Raw genomic sequence first — 19,523 nt, 5'->3', positions numbered from 1 at the left:
TCAAACTTAAGAAAATAAAACAATAATAATAAGAAAAAAATGGGGGCGCCTGGGTGGCTCAGTCGGGAGAGCGTCCGACTTCAGCTCAGGCCATGATCCCATGGTCTGTGGGTTCGAGCCCCGCGTCAGGCTCTGTGCTGCCAGCTAGCTCAGAGCCTGGAGCCTGCTTCAGATTCTCTATCTCCCTCTCTCTCTGGCCCTCCCCTGCTCGCGCTGTCTCTCTCTGTCTCTCAAAACTAAATAAAACATTAAAAAAAAAAATTAAAAAAAGAAAAAAAAAAGAAAAAATGAAGTACCAACAACAAAAACAAAAATAAGTGGGGCTATCACAAAATAAAAGGTTTATGCACAACAAAAAAATGATCAACAAAATGAAAAGGCAATGTAAGGAATGGAAGAAAATATTTGCAAATCATATATTAGATAAGAGATTAATATATGAAATTATAAGGAACCCATACCAAAAAACCAAATATTCTAATTTTTAAAATAGGCAAATCTCAAAATAGACATTTTTCCTAAGAAAATATACTGGCCAACAGGTACATAAAAATGGGCGGAACAACACTAATTACTAATGAAGTGAAAATCAATACCACAAGGAGCCATCGCCTCACACGTTAGAAGACCTATCAGCAAAGACAAAAAATAACAGAGCTGGCAAGGATGCAGAGAAAAGCAAACTCTTGTGCACAGTTGGTGGGAATTTAAATTGGTGCAGCCACCATGAAAAACAGTGTGGAGACTCCTCAAAAAATTTGAACAGAACTATCATATGATGCAACAATCTCACTTCCAAGTATGTATCTGAAGAAAATGAAATCACCATCTCAAAAGATTATTTGCACCCTCACATTCACTGCAGTGTTATTCACAACAGCTAAGACATGGAAACAACCTAACCATCCAGTGATGTATGAATGGATAAGGAGAATGATGTGGGGAGGGGGTGTGCGTGCACGCACACACACAGGATGGAATATTATTCAGCCATAAAAAGGAGGAAATCCCTGCTATTTACAACAGCATAGATGAAATGTGAGGGCATTAGGCTAAGCGAAATAAGTAAAAAATGTGAACGAAATACTGTATGATTTCACTCTACATGTTGGAAAAAAAAAAAAGAACCCAAGATAAAGTAGATCTGTGGTTTCTATGGGTGTGGGGGGTGGGGAATGTGAAGCGTAAAGGTGGTCAAAAGGTACAAACTTTAGTTATATGTTCTGGGGGTCTAACATACAGCATGGCGACTACAGTTAACAATAACGAGGGGCACCTGAATGGCTGAGTCAGCTAGATCCTCCCCCTCTCAAAAGAAACAAACATTAATTAATTAAACAAAATAAAATATTAAACATTAAAAGTACAATAATGTTGGGGCACCTGTGGCTCAGTTGGGTAAGCGTCCAGCTTTGGCTCAGGTCATGATCTCATAGTCCATGAGTTCGAGCCCTGCACAGGGCCCTCTGCTGACAGCTCAAATCCTGGAGCCTGCTTCAGATTCTGTGCCTCCTTCCCTTTCTGCCCCTCCCCTGCTCATGTACAATAATGTACACTTGAAAGTTGCTAAGAAAGTAAATCTTCTTTTTTAAGTTTTTTGTTTTGAGAGAGAGAATGCAAGCAGAGGAGGGGCAGAGAGGAAGAATCCCAAGCAGGCTCCACACTGTCAGCACAGAACCCACTGTGTGTCTCAAACTCACAAACTGTGAGAACATGACCTGAGCCGAAATCAACAGTCAGATGCTCAAATGACTGAACCATCCAGGCACCCCAGAAACTAAATCTTAAAAGTTCTTACCATATATACACAAAATGTTAACTCTGTGGGGTGCCTGAGTGGCTCAGTCAGTTAGGTGTCTGACTTCAGTTCAGGTCATGATCTCAAAGTTCGTGAGTTCGAGCCCCATGTCGGGCTCTGTGCTGACGGCTCGAAGCCTGGAGCCTGCTTCCAATTCTGTGTTTCCTCTCTCTCTCTCTCTCTCTGTTCCTACCCCACTCATGCTGTCTCTGTCTCAAAAATAGGTAAAAACATAAAAATTAAAAAAAAAAATCCTTTAAAAAAAAGTTAACTTTGTGAACAGTGGATTTGTTAATTAACGTTACTGTGGTAATCATTTAACAATATATATCAAATTATCATATTGTTCACAAACTTGCACAATGTTGTATGTCAATTTTACCCCAAAAAGGCTGGGAAAAATAAAGAGTTCTTATGGAAAGAAAAGCCTTTAAGGATTACAAATAGTATTTCATAACCTTACATGAGAAGGCACTAAGGTGCAAAAATTATTTAGAAATAAAAATATCAAATATTATTGAATACAAAAAGTTTCAGTATTGGCACAAAAAGACATAGAGATCAACAGAACAGTATGAAGAGCACAGAAACAAACCCATGCTTATAGCTTATATGGTCAATTAATCTGTGACACAGGACTCAAGACTATACAATGATGAAAAGACAGTCTCTTCAAAAAAAGGTGCTGGTGGGGCGCCTGGGTGGCTCAGTCGGTTAAGCCTCCGACTTCGGCTCAGGTCAGATCTCACGGTTGTGGGTTCGAGCCCCGCATCAGGCTCTGTGCTGACAGCTAGCTCAGAGCCTGGAGCCTGCTTCCGGTTCTGTCTCCTTCTCTCTCTGCCCCTCCCCCTCTCATGCTCTGTCTCTCTCTGTATCAAGAATAAATAAAACATTAAAAAAATTTAAAAAAAATAACAAAGGGTGCTGGGAAACCTGGACAGCTATAGGCAAGAGAGTGAAACTGAACCACTCTCTTAAAACATAAACAAAAATAAACTTGAAATGGATTAAACATCTAAATGTAAGACCTGAAACCATAAAACCGCTAGAAGGAAAACAAAGGCAGTATTTTGCAGACACTGGCCATAGAAATATTTTTCTCAATACATCTCCTCAGGCAAGGGAAACAAAAGCAAAAATAAACTATTGGGACTGCACCAAAATAAAAAGGTTTTGCACAGCAAAGTAAACCACCCACAAAATGACATGGCAACCTACTCTATGGGAGAAGATACAGAGAAAATGATATACCTGATAAGGGGTTAATATCCAAAATATATAACACCAACAACTGCCCAAATAATCCAATTAAAAATGGCCAGAGGACCTGAATGGACACTTTTCTAGAGAAGACATATAAATGGCCAACAAGCACATAAAAAGATGCTCAACATCACGAATCATCAGGTAAATGCAGATCAAAACCACAATTAATGTTGTTGTGTATCAAAAAGACAAGTAATAACAAGTGTTGGGTTGGGGGTGGAAAACAAAAAACTCTCCTACACTGTCAGTGGGAAGGTAAATTAGTGTAACCACTGTGGCAAATAGTATGGAAGGTCCTCAAAAATTAAAAGTAAAATTACCATATGATCCTAGAACTCCACCACTAGCTTTTTACCCAAAGAAAACAAAAACACGAATTTAAAAAGATACATGCACCCCTATGTTTTCTGCAGCATTATTTACAACAGGCAAGATATGGAAGCAGCCCAAGTGTCTATCCATAAATGAATAAAGAACACACATACACACACAGAGGAATACTATTCATTCATAAAAAAGTATGAGATCTTGCCATCTGCAAAAGCATGAATGGACTCAGAGGGCATAATGCTAAGTGAAATAAGTCAGAGAAAAATAAATGCCATATGATTTCACACATATGTGGATTTTTAAAAACTGATTATTTATTGTGAAGAAAGAGTAAGAGTGAGGAGACAGAGAGACAGAGAGAGTGTGTGCGCATGCATGAGCACGCAGAGACGGGGCGCGGGGGGTGGGGGCAGAGAGAAAGGGAGAGAGAGAATCCCAAGCAGGCTGCACACTGTCAGGGCAGAGTCCAGCACAGGGCTTGATCTCAAACTGTGAGATCATGACCTGAGCTGAAATCAAGGGCTGGATGCTTCATCAACTGAGCTACCCAGGCACCCCACATTTGTGGAAGGTAAGAAACAAAATAAATGAACAAAGAAAAAAAGGGACAAAACCCCCACACTCTTTAATACAGAGAACAAACTGTCGTTGCCAGAGGGGAAGTGGGTGGAGGCATGAGTGAAATAAAGAGGATTAAGAGTATACTTATCACGATGAACACTCAGTAATATACACAATTGTTGAATCATTATACTGTACACCTAAAACTAATAGAAATACTGTATGTTAATTATACTTCCAAAAAAACAAGTTCAGATGACACAGTTGAAAAGATCTCCCAATTTTTGCTTTAGTAACAGAATAAAAGTATGTTAGGAATAAGCATGAAGTTTTGGGAACTCTGAAGGGTTCAGCTATTTTTTTTTCTTTAATGTTTATTTACTCTTGAGAGATAGAGACAGCACAAGCAAGGGAGGGGCAGAGAGAGAAGGAGACACACAATCTGAAGCAGGCCCCAGGCTCTAAAGTGTGAGTACAGAGCCCAACACAGGGGTCAAACCCAAGAACCGTGAGATCATAACCTGAGCCAAAGTCAGACACCTAATGGGATGAGCCACCCAGGCGCCCCAGGAGTTCAGCTATTGGATAAATACCTTAGTTACAGTTATAGTACAGGAATAAAGCCCAAATATGTTCCTAGGCAGTAAGCCACTCACCAGGGCTGGCCACTGTGCAATTGAGACTCGAGTGCCCTGAACAAGGACTGGGTCCTTCCGGGGTGCCCACACCAGAGACCCTTCCAGCAGAAGTGCAATAACTTCTTCAGCATGAACTTTAACCCAGGAGTGCTGCTTCCAGTTACAGCCATCAAATTCTACAAAGATCTGCAAAGAAAGATAAAAAGGAGTTTGGAGGTCACAACTGGAAAAATCCCACATTACAATATATAAACAAACATAAAATGTAACTAGGAAAAATTCTACTAATTTGTTTTTAAGTTCTTTCAATGAATTTCAATAAAAATCCATCTTATTTCAGAGCTAGGAAGCTGATCTCAGCTTAGCTTACTCTAAAAAGGGTAGCAGAGTTAAGGGGGCACATCCATAGTCAGCAATTTTTAGCTGTTATTCTATTGAAATTTGTAACTCTTGGTTTCCAATTTACATTCATGCACACCAGCTAGGGGCCTACTATGTATGAGGCACTGTGTTAGATTCAGAAACAGAGAAATCTAGCATATTTCCTGGTCTTAAGGAGCTCATATTCTAACAGGTTGGAGAGAACATTTTTACACTAGTACTGAATGTGACAGAATTTTTTAATGTTTTTTTTTTTTTTTTTTTTTTTTTTGAGAGAGCACAAGCAGGGGAAGGACTGAGAGGGGCAGAGAGAGGATCTGAAGCAAGCTCTGTACTGACAGCAGTGAGCCAGATGCAAAACTCCAACTTATAAACCTTGAAATCATGACCTGAACAGAAGCCAGAGGCTCAACTGACTAAGCCACCCAGGCACCCCAGACCATGGACTTTGATTAATTTTTTGAATAGGTGATATATGAACATGATATAAAATTAAAAGGATGAACACTGAAAAAAAAAAGTTGCCTTCCCAGTTCTGCGTGTGGATTTTTTAATCACCCCTGCCAGAAGTGATCGCATATCTGTTAGGAGAGGCATGCTATCAACATTAACAATACTTTGCTTTCTCCCAGTAGAGACACTCTACTTTTTGAGATATAGTTAAGTAGACAGTGTAGAAAGTTTTTAAAAGTGATTCACATTAAACAAAACTACATTTTTCCTTTTTCTTTTATTTCATTTTATTTTAGAGAGACAGAGACAGTGCGAGTGGGGGAAAGGGGCAGAGGCAGAGAGCTCCACACTGAGCATGGAGTCTGATGCAGGGCTCGATCCCACAACCCAGGGATCATGACCTGAGCCAAAATCAAGAGACTTTTCAACTTACTGAGCCACCCAGGTACCCCTAAACCAAATTTTTAAGTTTTAAAAAATATTTATTTTTGAAAGAGAGAGAGTATGCCCACAGGGGCAGGGAAGGGGCAGAAAGAGTGAGACAGAGGATCCGAAGTGGGCTCCATGCTAACAGCAGAAAGCCCAATGTAGGGCTTGAACTCATGAACCGTGAGGTCATGACCTGAGCTTCAGTTCAGCTGCTTAATCGCCTGAGCCACCCAGGTACCCCAAAACTACGTTTTTCTAATAAATCGTATCTTAGGTTTGGCTTTTCCATATACATTCTGACTTCTCAGTATGTTTCATATGCAGCATAAAGAGCAAGACATATGCATACAAATATCAATACTGAGAATAGAAATATCCAGGACCTAAATTATAGATGGTCATAGAAGGGATATTTATTCACATCCTACTTCATTTTCATAGAATTCTAGTTGGCTTTTGGAAAGCACATACAATAAAATGATAAAGTACAAATTAACAAATAATCAAGGCCTGGCAAAGTACAACAGGAAGTCACTATGAAAGTGTAGAAGGGAAAACTTAAGCTGGCCATTAGGATCTATACAGCTTTATGACCGAGTAATACATGTGCCTCTGAGCTTCCTAAAGGCCAATTTGAAAATGGGAAGGTTAGTTGTATAGTTCCCACTGTCAGCATCTTTTTTTTTAATGATTTTTTTTTTTTTGGGTAATGTTTGTTTATTTTCGAGAGAAAAAATGACAGATTGAGTGGGGGAGGGGCAGAGAGAGGGGAAGACAAAAAATCCAAAGCAGGCTCCAGACTCTGAGCTGTCAGCACAGAGCCCGACCCTGGGCCTGAACTCCTGAACTGTGAGATCATAACCTGAGCTGAAGTTGCATGCTTAACCAATTGAACTACCCAGGTTCTTATTATTATTTTTTTAAATTAAACTCTACTCCCCAACATGGGGTTCAACCTCACATGGTCAGTTACCAACTGAGCTAGACAGAAGCTCCTCCCACTGTCTAAGAGGAAAACAAAGTAATTACTCAGGGAAGCAATGCTTTTCAAACCTCTCAGCACTGTAAGAAATTTCTCACAGGAAGCTTCCTAAGGCAACATGAGTGATGTAGGACAAAGCCAGAATCCCCAGAGCAGTGACTCCCAACTGGGAACTATGAAGTTACCAAGATTTTTAAGTTATTAGAAGCCACAAGCATTTCCTACATAATGAATACTAGAGGTCCTGTACATGTATGTAATAGTATTTTTAAATGTGTAGATGATATAATGAATAAAATTCAAATCCATTAAAACTGTTGCTGAGTTCATATCAGCTTTTCATGGTATACATGTTCTCATCCAGTCAACATAAAAATTATAGGTAAAATTAAATGAAAATTCAGTATACTTATATTCGCAAAGTGTGAAATCACTGTGCAGTAGTCTAGCATTAGGCTTAATCTCTTCACAGTCAATCCATACTTGTGGATGTGGAGTGTAATGCTGAAAAGTTATCCCAGAAATTAAATTCACTATATAAAGCTCAATATATACAACATACTTGGTATATTGTAATACACAATATACGATATATACTTGGTATATCGTAATATACCAAATAAGTTTTACTTCTGATTAAACACACATATACATAGCCACCCCCACACACAGTGGGAAACAAGGCTCAAAAATGGGAAGCATGATTTTTACAGAGAAAGAGAAATTGAATTGCAATAAATTTAATACATGAATGGGCATACTCATATATACATATATGTTCCAAGGGAATAAAACACAACTTCAAATAACTTGCACACAATTAGAAAGAGAAAATCAAACTTACACTTATGTGCATACTCAGACACCAAGAAAGCTAACAGCATAATAAACAGAGGCTGGGCCTTACGCTCCAAGAGGCTTGCATTTGAGTATGAGCTCTACTCTGTTAACCCCAAAACTTGGAAAAGTCACTCTCCCCTCCTCAAGTTTTGGTTTCCTCCCTTGTGATAAGACATACTTGGTCTTAATTATCTCATAGACTGGCTGTGAAATTTAAATAAAGTCATGAATTCAAAAGTACAATATGCCATAAAATAAAAAGAAATAAAGTAAAAAAATCAAGTATGAGGGATGTTCAGAGGCAGGAGAGATCACTTTAAGGGTGCAGAGGGGACTAATATGGGCTGAGGCCAAAAAAAAAAAAAAAAGGTCCAATCACGTTCTAGGATGGCCAGGAGCTATACAAGCAGACTGTGAAGGAAGGATTAGATGATGAGGCTAAAAATAACCTAAGAGTCAATGTGGTGGACCTTGACTACTGGGATAAAAAATTGAGGCTTCATCTAGCTCCCAATGGGAGGGGTGTATTACACGCACATGCATACAAGTGCCATTAAAAGGTTTCTAAGTGAAGTCAAGATATGAACAGATCAGTCGGTTTTAAGGAAATTCAGCTACTTACCAGCAGATACAGATGCACTGGAGTTAGGGAAAGGTAACAGAGAATATTCTTATATGACCTAGAGTGAGAGTAGAGAGACTACAAAAAAGTGACATGTGCTTGTAAGAATCCATGAGTCCTATCATCAGGCTTGATGAATGGCTGGATAAAAGGGTAGAGGAAAATTAAAAAATGACTTGGATTTTTTAATCAGAGTGATACCATTACATAACTGATGTCAAGAGGAAGAAATGGCTGGAGGACAGATAAGACCTTGCACAGCATGAAAAGAAGCATGGTGTATTAAATGCCCTGAGTGTGACACTGAGTGACACAGTACTCTACCAGGCATCACTCAGAAAACCAGAGGTTGAGGCTCCATAGTGGCTGATGGCAAGATGCCATGCTGCAACCACTTTAAAAATCAAAGGCAGGTCATAAAATTGTAAATTACAGCAACACACAAATACAACAATACTAAAAGAAGTCATTGTACTATAGCTATAACAATTTTTACTTTGTAGAAAAGAATTTCAACATTCAAAAAGTTAATAATCAAGAATCCTATCATCACTTATCTGAAAACATTAGGGAAAAGTTCAATTATTGAAAAACCAGATTTCACCCAATTTAATAATATCTCAACCCACCAGCGCAAAGGACGTATACGGAATGTAGTGTTTACTTGACAGCAAGATTAGTGCTACATGTTCTCGGATCAAGCTACAGCCCAAGGCTAACAATATGAATGTTTTTTTTTTTTAAGTTTACTTATTTATTTTGAGAGAGAGAGCACGAGAGGTGGTGGGGCAGAGAGAGAGATAGAGACAATCCCAAGCAGATTTCGTACTGTCAGCAGAGCCAGATGCAGGGCTTGAACTCACAAACTACAAACTCAAGACCTGAGCCAAAGCTGAGAGTCAGATGCTTAACTGGCTGAGCCACTCAGGAGCCCCAATATGAATCTGTTTTAAGAGCAATATGGAATGTGGATATACGTAACCATGTTCTCAGCAAACTAAGGCTTATTTCTGGCCCTAGCACTGTGCTTTACTTCCTAAGTAGAGTAATGGATCGAATTAGAACATATAAGGTAAACAAGAATTTCAGATCAAAGGACCTAGAACATAAACTCTTAAAATGGTAGTGGCAAGGCCACAGTACAGGAGGAAGGGATATAAACTAACAAAAATTAATGGCTATGGTTGGATTGAATCAGAGATGACAAGGACAGGCTGATAATGTGAACAGAACAAGACTAAAACAGTTTGAATTGATTATTTAAAAAGTCTTTTAATTCTATTCTATTAGGATAGAATTCTATAAGAATAAAAGTAGCAAATGGAACCACACATGCTATAGCTAGAATCCAAGTAGTAGATGCAAAATACTTCATTAGTTAAGGAGAGTCAGGGGTAAAACTTTTGCTTTTATTTCAAAATTCCTTTTATGGTATATATGTGACTTACATTTATTTTAGTGACATTAAAACAAAAGTAATTCTTTAATAAAATCAATTAAGTTCTCCTAAGTTTGATAACATCAGATAGTAACTAGTAACCTGTATAATATAAGCTTTCAGGTTTATTGGGTTAATATTGGTTTGACATCTGGTTCTCCTTAAGGACACTCTTACTATAATTAATAAAGCTATTCATTCAGTCACTCTCACCAAAAATAGAACACATCTTATGTATATGTAGAGCATTCCTGGAACCAAGAATATCAAGGTGAATGATGGTAGCAATTGGCAGGAAGGACTTATACCTCAGATGAGTCAACACACAGGTATATAAATGATTACAGAGCTGCATAATAAGGGCATGCTGTGTTAGGCTAGAAAACGCATCTGCCTTGAGAAACTAGAATGGTTTCGAAAAGAGGCAGTAGTACACAAGCTGGGTCTCAAAGGACAAGTTGCCTTCTGGCAGAGAAAGAAGACTTTCCAGCAGGTGCAAAGGAAGAGAAATATAAAAGCAGAGTGAGTGTTCCAGGCAGCCGTGGCAGCTGCTAGTAAGTAAGCTGTAAGGGCTCTGACTGGCATGTTAATGCATGATGCATTGAAACCTGGTGGAAAAGGTATCTTGTTTGGCCAGCAGAGTGGGTTTTTTTGTTGATGTGTTTTTAATGTGCATTGAACATCTTTACGTAGTGTCTGCCCTCTCCACTTGCCAATCCACTATATTCTCCAGTCTGTTATCTAGCTATTTTCATAAGCTTGGTACCTTGGACACAAGACAAGTGGGTTTACATTCCCTGATATAGGCCTTTGGGGGAGCCACTGATAGTTTTAAACATGGGTGGGGGGGGAAGACATGGTACATGTTTTATAAAGATAATACCATCTAGGGGAAAACTTCTCAATGCTCAATTTAAATAGAAAATCAAAATAGATATTACAAAGTATTTTATAATTATATGAATGGCAAAACACTTTATTCATACGTGGAAAACTATAGAGAAGTGTTAAAAAATGAGATATATCTAAAAGACTACCATGGAAAGATCTCCAAGAGGTGTTATATGCAAAAAAAGCTGGTTGCAGATTTTAGGCTGTGTGTGCGAGGGAACAGGAGGATCGGGATACAGGAGGTAATACCATTTTTGACTTAATCAGTAAATGCTCCATTTTAAAAAACAAAACACATATTCATATAATGCTTAAATAATTAATACTTTTTAAAAAAGGAACAAATTAACTTTGGGAGCAGGGTGGAATATTTATTAGGGAGAGAAGAAACTAGAGGCAGGGAGACCAATTACAAAGTCATGATAACCCAGGAAAGAGATGAAAAAGGATTAACCCAATAAGGCCGAATGAATGGAAAACAAAGTATATTTGAGAAACTACAGAGAAAAAGTAACGGATGATAATGACTGAGAGTACGAGAAATGGAAGAGTAACTCAACTCTCGAAGTCCCTAAGTTTTCTTTTCCAATTTTCCTACCTAGATATATACCATTAAAAAAGGACAACAAGCCCAAAATAGAGTTACTTATGCTAAGCTCAAGTCACCAAACCACAACTTAACCTCTCCCAGGAAGGGAATCTTAAACCAGTAAATCTGGAATTACCTGGTCAGCACTAGAAAGGTAATCTGTCTGATGGACCCCTGCTCTCCCCCAAAGGAAGGTGACCTAGTCTGAAACAATCAGCTCTTTGCTAGAATAACCACCCTGTCCCACCTCCTTCTGGCTATTAAAGCCTTTCATTTTGCATAGCTCTTGGGGGATCCTTTCCATCAGCTAGAAGGAATGCTGCCTGATTCATGTATTGTTGAATAAAACCAAGAAGGTGTGTAAAATTCACCAGCTGAATTTTATTTTTTAAATGATTCTAAACAAAATGTAAAGCCTGTTACAGACCTGTGGAATACCTTGACAGCCAAGATAGTGAAAGGCAACGTCTAGAAAATGGCTATTTTCAAACATAAAACAATTTTCTCTATATGGTTCCTTTGACCAAGAGATAGCTTTCTAACAATTAACCTCATTCTGCCCCCCGCTTCCCAACATCTACAATATAGGAAACGTTAAGTACTTGAGTATCATAAGGATAACCTAAATAAAAACTCAAACATATACATATATAGTGTTTTTAGGGGCTATAGCATCACGAAGATCTGGATTTGCATCCCACCTTCCTCATTTCTTAGCTGTGTAGCCCAGGGCAAGACACTTTAGCCTCTTTGAGCTTCACTTCCTTTGACTATAAATAGGGACAGTAAGTACCTCAAAGGATTGTCTAAGGATTAAATGAAATCAGAGCATAAAATGTCTGGCAGACTTTGGGCTCGTGAAAAACATGCATTCCTTAAGAAACTCACACTACTGGTCATATTTTAAATTGGTATGCTTTAAAAAAAAAGAAAACATGCTATCTATCAAGAATCTTAAATATGTGTATACTGTGTGTCTTCATACTACTACTCCTGGCATAAATCCTAGGAAATAACCTTAAACAGAGGGTAGGCTTTATTCACAAAAATGCCTACACAGCATTATTGATAAAGTCTAAAATCTTAATTTCATCATTCAATGAGAAAGGAACAGTTAAATAATTTATTCAGCCAATAAAAAGTATAAGATTTTCTTAAAGAGCTTTTATTGTTTTCCTTTCACTTACGACAGCAATACATGTTACCTGTGGAAGATAAGAAAAGCCCCAAGAAAATTAAAGTCACCCGTATACACAAGAGTTTTCAGTAATACAGGAAAATTGCTACATTAAAAAAGAAAAACACAAAACTGAAAACACAGTACGAATTCGACTTTTAACAATTCTAAAAAGAGTTTAGATGAATATGTATTGAACTATAAACAGCTATTTCTAATTGGTTGTGACATACAGGGGTGACTTTAAAAATCATCATCAAACTAATTTCATTTTGTATCACAGGCATGCATTACCTGAAAACCACAAAAATAAAACATCTAATGTTTATAATGTAACAAGTCAGATGTAAGTCACAAAAACCAGTGGACAATGGGCCTTGGATTGAGCTCCCCAGTAAGATTTCAATAATCTCAAGACTAAAAAAAATTAGTACTGCATCCATATCCATAAAAATATATAAACAGAAAAAAGTTAAAGATCAATTATAAACACCTTAACAGAAGGCCACAGAGTAAAAATTCTATAATAAATCAGAAGTGAAAGTTAACAATCTAATATTGGCTTCTATAGTCTACTTTTTAAGATATGGTAGTCAGAAAAGGCCTCTTAAAAATACTAACAGAAAAATTTGTGTTCTGTTCTTGATGGAACTTACATTTAGTAGAGGAAATAAGCTATATATCTTTTATATATGTATAAGAAGAAAAGCTGTGATTAATATTCCAAAAGAGATATATCAGAAAGTGCTACAACAGCAAAGAAAAAAATAACATGTTGGGGATTCAGAAAGGCTTTATAGAGGTGGTAGAACCTGGAATGGACAAGCTTTCTCTTTATAGGATTTTGATGGTTAATATTAAAAGCAAAGAATAAAGGGGAAACAAAACAGTAAAAGCCAAAAATACTCAGAAAGTGGAGGATCACCGAATCAGGGCTGCTTTCGATAAATATCCTTCTGGCAACACTCATTTTCCCTCACACGATTCTTTGCACACCAAGGGTCCTTCTTATCTATAATTTGGTCTCTGGAGTAGAGGGGCTCTGTGCAGATCTCTGGATAGGTGTATCTCCCACTGTACATTAATAACCTTATATGCGAATTTACAAATCAGTCTCCAGAGAGTTTGGTTAGTGAGAATCAGTTCCCTAGAGTCTGATTACCCCTAAAGACGCACACAAAAATGGAGTTTTTGCCCTTACAAAACTGAGAGATGTCATGCTCTGAGTCACTACTGAACAATCAGGTAGGTTTTATCCATCTACAGAACAAGGGTAAAGGACACTCTGGCAGTTGAGATGGTGGGGTCAGGAGAGCTTAAAAACCACCAATCTGTCAAAGGCAGTGGAAAACTGAGAAGCAGCAACAGGTGTCCTGTCCCCCAGGCCTTATGGAAGCAAACCCTACAGCAATCAACTCCAGCTGTTGAGAAAATCAACTAACAATAGAAAAGGCCTTGTTACTTACCCACCATTCAGGAGAAGGAAAGTGGGGGAACCATAAACAGTCTGAGATGAAAACTAGGCAAGTGAGTACTAAAGGAGGGAATGGGCCCCTGGCAGGTGGGGAATTAGTGAAGCAACTCTTAAAACAAAGGGGTAATTAAGAGGAAATATCTGATTGCACACTAAAGGGAGAGGATGCTGGATGGACAAAATGGCCAGTGTATGTGATCACTGGTGGACAAAGTGCACAGCTTTAAAATAAACATGCAAATTAAGATAGAACTATTATCAATTACACACACACACACACACACAAACTCAAAAAAAAAAAAAAAAAAGAACTATATGAAGTACTTGAGTGCCTGAAAAACTCAAGGATAGCTTAATGTTTCAAAAACAGACCTCGTGCTAGAAGAGAATTAAGATGAAAAATGTTATGAGAGGGGCAAACACTTAAACATGACATATTCTTTTGTATAATCTCACTTTTATTTAAAGTTCTTTAAACAGTACACTGATCCACAAAAACATATTCTATTTATTTTAATAAACCGTGTATCATGTACCAGGCAGATTTTTATTGAACTCCTGGAATTATAAGTAAAGGACACTTAAGGATAATCATTAAAAGCCATAAACTCCCATTTCAATTAGGGATGAAGTTCTATGTTTGTGTGAACATAGGCAGAGATTGTTCCCTGGAAACACAGTACTGTCCTGGACCTGATTATAATCATTATCTAGGAACAAAGTAGAGAGGTATTTTAAAGTCCACCTAACCTGAGACAAGGAAGAAAGGTTGGAGGAGGATGTAAAAAAATAAGGCAGATACAGATAAGCTTTCATTCCTCTTGGAAGACTCCCAGATATAAGACACATGGTACTAGCCTGGACACTGCTACAATTATTACATTATCTGGAATCAAAGGAAAGGAGTACTTTAGAATCCACCTTTCCGCCGGATAAAGATGAAAGATTAAGGGATAAGAAAATAAGGCAGATATGCTTTTACTCCTCCTGCAAATTCTGGATAACTGTGATAGCTAAGATACACATTCAAAACAAATCAATGACTACGAAAAGCATCATTTAATTCTAACAAACAGCAAGAAAAGGACAATTTATTTAATAAAACTGGTGCTGCCACAACTGGTTACTCAGGAGGAAGCAAGTTAGATCCCCCACCTTATATGCCATTTACAAAAATATTCCAGGTAGACCAAAGAGCTAAAGGTAAAAATACAGAAACATTAAATAACACTAACATAGATTCAAGATCAGGGAGTTATCCCCAAGCAAGTAAAGAAACCATTAAGAAAAGTCTAAGAGTGCTCGCTTCGGCAGCACATATACTAAAAAAAGAAAAGTCTAAGAAATTTGATGATGTAAACATCTTGTTTTTCTGTATGGCAAAACAACTCATAAAGTCCAAAGACAAACAAGAGAAAATAACTGTAACACACCTGAGAGATAAAGGGGTTAATATCTTTAAAATGCACAGAACTTGTACAGAGGGATAAGAGAACTCCTATTTTTTTCAAATGGACAAAAGATAGGTAAATAACTCATTAAAAAATATAAAAGGCCAATAAAACAGAAAAAGACCAGTAGTCATGAAAATGCTAGATATTATTTTTCACCCATCACACTGCCAAAAATGATGACAAAGAATGATGGGAAAGGTGGAAACCAGCACTGTATATGTGCACTGTTGGTAGGCATAAGCAAGGTATCATCTTAGCGGAAAACCACCTGGCATTACCTAATACCCAAAGATTCACGTACTCCTATAATTCTTAACCTACTCCTGGATGTCTAACCTACAGAAACAAAACCATGATTACACCAGATAAGTGTACAAGTTTATCAACCACAGCATTAGTTGTAGTGCCAAAAATATAACTAACTTGAACATCTAGCAAAAGGAGGAATGATTAAACATGATTGTACATCCATTCTAAGAAATATGTAGTTATCTAAAAGGATGAGTAAGATCTATAGGTATTGATGCCCATGGTAAAATGTTAAACAGAAAAAAAGGGAGGGGTGCGTGGCTGGCTCAGCTCATAAAGCATGCAACTCTCAATCCTGGGGTTCTAAGTTTGAGCCCCACAATGGGTAAAGAGATGACCGAAAAATAAAACCTTAAAAAAAAAAGTCCTTACTTACAAAAATAGGGGGTAGGGGAAGGCTGCAAATATGTGCAGTATGATACGATTCACTAATAAAAGTAACCCTTTGTATATAGGTCATTTTTTTAGTATACATCTTTTGTTTTTATATTTTTTGTACCAGTATTAGAAAGATAATGGGGTGCCTGGCTGGCTCAGTCAATCGAGCATGTGACCCTTGCTTGGTCTCAAGATTTTGAGTTTCAGCCCCATGTTGGGCGTGGAGCCTACTTAAAAAAAAAAGTTAAACTTTTTTTTAATGTTTTATTTATTTTTGATACAGAGAGAGACAGAGCATGAGAGGGGGAGGGGCAGAGAGAGAAGGAGACACAGAATCTGAAGCAGGCTCCAGGCTCTGAGCTAGTGTCAGCACAGAGCCTGACGCGGGGCTCGAACCCACGAACATGAGATTTGACCTGAGCAGAAGCCGGAGGCTTAACCGACTGAGCCACCCAGGCGCCCCCCCCCTCAAAAAAATTTAAAAAGAAAGATAAGCAAAGCCTTCTTTTGCAAGTGGAATCCTGTGAAAGATACTGTTGGCTTTTCCTGTGTATACTTTGGGTTATTAGACATTTCAAAAAATAGACGTTTTGCTTTTTAATAAAGGAAAACCCAGGTTTGTTTTGGTCTGCGTGTTTACCACACCCAAGGTCTCTGCAACTTATATGGACCAATAATGATTGAGAACACAAAGAGGACAGTTAGAAGATTCAGAAATAAATGCATAATAGCCCATTAAACTAATACTGCAACAACACATTTTAAAAAATATATATAAAAGGCCTACTGTGAAATACAAATATAGCTACTACTCCATGGGGGTGGGGGTGGTAAAAAGCTGTTTTCCTCTGACATCTAAAAATCTCAGTAGTTATTTGTCAGCATAGCTTTGAAGATGACAATGCCCACTAGCAAATCTTTACCGACAAAATTCCCAATCAACAGGATCCTACCTTTTCTATTTTCATGTTTCATCTTTAAGGTAGTACATGGCTTTGGTACTGTTTACCAGAAAAGGGTTCATTAAATGGAGCAGGAGCAGGACTACACTTTTAAGGATTTCAGGATCAAATAGTATTTAGAAAGAGAATATTAATGGAGCCTAAAACTGAAAACTGTTTTGAATCACTTGAAAAACTCATTCATCCAACCCTCAATTACTCATCCTTAACAGGGGGCGCCCTGCTCTGCATTGCTCAAAACCAAGCATGCCTGAAAACATCTTAAACTAACTGAATGAAAATCTGCCCAATCACAGGCCAGCTGCTTGAAAACTCCACCCGTGAGTACAGGAAGAACACTTTTGATTGGAAGACGGTTGTGTTTACTACGGTGTGTGGTACAAGTGGAAAGGCCCACATGTCTGGGGTCCAAAGGAAATCTCTTCAATGAAAAGATGAAACAAACGGCCAGTTCTCATCCTAGACTAGTCATTGTCATTAAGAGAACCTCAACATAGAAACTACGATTCTTGAGCAATTTTGCAAACTGATGAAAAATTATAAAGGCTCTGAGTTTTGTTGTGGTAGTCTTCTCATCTGTGTCTGTTGATATACACACCAGCTTAAGTTTATTCTCAGAACCAAATCTGCCTTTGCTTCTGTATGCATACAGTTCCATGCAAGACCTCAACACACTTCTAATGTACACTTTGCTTTATTTTCCAAGAATCACTGCAACTTTTTACTTGGTTTGGGAAACCACTTCAATGAGCCCAGTGGTAAAATTATTCAGTATTTAGCTTACTAGGTGTCCAGCATTTCAGTGAGCTTCAAAAACCTCTGCCCTTAGGGAGCTCAGCAAACAACAAAGTGAATGGGTAGCCATTTCAGGTGCAGAGCTCATTAGCAATTCATCTGATGGAGGAAACAACTAGAACATAATATTCTAACTGAAAATCAGCTAGGGCAGACTAGGCCTTAGGTCCAAGTATGCATGTAATAGTGGATCCTAATTATGTTTTTCATTTATGGGGGTAAATTATTGGATCTGAGATAGACACCTCTTCCTCATCCCAACCTAGAAAGCAATCTTTTAAAGAAAGCACCGAGGAATTTAAATCCAAGTCCCCTCCTTAATCATTATCTTCATCCCTTTATATTTCTGGTAGCTTTTTATAAATTCGCCCCACTGAAGCCACGTAAATGCCCAAACAGCCTTTTCTTATTTAGCATGGAGAAAGATCAAAGAATGTGAACTCAAGTAGCAGAAGCAAACGCTTAGCCAGCCGCAGCTAAACAACCCATAAAGCCTGCATATCAGGGCGAAACGGGCGGCGGGGGGTGGGGGGGGAGCCTAACATCACTAATCAATAGGTAGAAAAATGAATGTCAGAAACCTACACTATTAACATCAAATCTCAGTAAATGATTCCCACTTATAGCAAATAAAATATCTGCAGGAGCAAGTTCATCTTCTGTCTGCTGACCTATTACATTCCAAAAGAATCTCCCTATTTTCATAGTCTTAACAGAGAAGCTAGGGCTGCTATCAGAATGAGGAACTAAAGAGGCTTGCCAAAGCTCAAAGACAGTATTTTGCTGCCACATTAACAAAAATAACACAACAAGGTCCCAAATGCTAGTTAAGGTCTATTTTACTGAATAACTTCAATCACGAAATACACCAAGTATTCAAAAGCGCCCAAGCTCCAACACAAAGTTTCAAAACAAAACCTCTCCCAGGGTTGAGGGAGTAGCCGAGCTGGGAGCAAAAAAGAATCACCTAGCAGCCCCATTCGGGTGCTAAGACAGATTTCAAACTTATCAAAAACAGCCACAACTGCAGCTCCTGTCACCGAGAAGCTCAAAGAGAAAGGAGCCCGAAGAGAGTCCCGAGAGCTGGCCTTTCTGGAGACCGCCAGGCCAAGCCCGGCTCAGACGAGGAGGAAGTAACTGCCAGATAAAAAGCCCCGAGGAGCTCCAACTGCAGCCTCCGTGCCTCCCACAATTGCCCACATTCCCGCCCCACTCGGGGCTCCCGGGAGGAAGGGAACAGGGTGCAGGTTTCCAGGGAGGCTGCGAACTACAGGTCCGCGTCTTTCAGGGGGCAGTGACAGCACCAGCCGAACTCTGAGGGGCCCAGGAGCCCAGGGTTCGGGAGCCTGCTCCTAAGGCGTGTTTGGGGGTGTGTGGGGGGACGCTGAGAAAGGGGTCGCTCAGGAGGCGGGGCCTGTCGGGTGGAGGCAGGAGCTCCCGGCGCCCTGGCCGCCCCCCGGGGGAAACCGGGGCGCGCACCCCGACGCGGAAGCCATGCCGGCCAGAGCTCGGGGTGCCGAGGAGCCGGTGGGGGGCGCTGAGGAGATGTGGGGGCGCGGAACTGGGTCACCACCACCCCACCGCCCCCTCACAAAGGCCCCCGGGGAGGCCGCCCGCAGGCCCCGCAGCCCCGGCCTCAAGTGCCTGCCTCGGCCGCCACTCACCGCTAGGTCCTGGGGCACCGCCCCGCTCATGGCCCGCACTGTGCCGGCCCGCCAGGCCCGAGTGCGCAGCGCAGGCCCCGGATCTACACCCG

At 39.3% G+C, this 19,523-nt stretch overlaps 1 protein-coding gene across 1 annotated transcript in view; it reads right to left on the bottom strand.

Annotated features, from left to right (window-relative positions):
- The window catches only part of KDM3B (lysine demethylase 3B), a 66,853-nt gene that overhangs the window by 47,059 nt on the left and 271 nt on the right, over window positions 1–19,523 (bottom strand). The window contains exons 2-3 of the mRNA XM_029941176.1: window positions 19,432–19,518; window positions 4,612–4,779 (exon numbers count right to left, since the gene is read on the bottom strand). Coding sequence (XP_029797036.1) covers window positions 4,612–4,779; window positions 19,432–19,518 — 255 coding nt within the window. The remainder of the gene's footprint in view (window positions 1–4,611; window positions 4,780–19,431; window positions 19,519–19,523) is intronic.

This window comes from Suricata suricatta, chromosome 6, assembly GCF_006229205.1.
Source record: "Suricata suricatta isolate VVHF042 chromosome 6, meerkat_22Aug2017_6uvM2_HiC, whole genome shotgun sequence".
Classification (NCBI taxonomy): domain Eukaryota; kingdom Metazoa; phylum Chordata; class Mammalia; order Carnivora; family Herpestidae; genus Suricata; species Suricata suricatta.
This window is presented reverse-complemented; position numbering and strand designations above follow the sequence as displayed.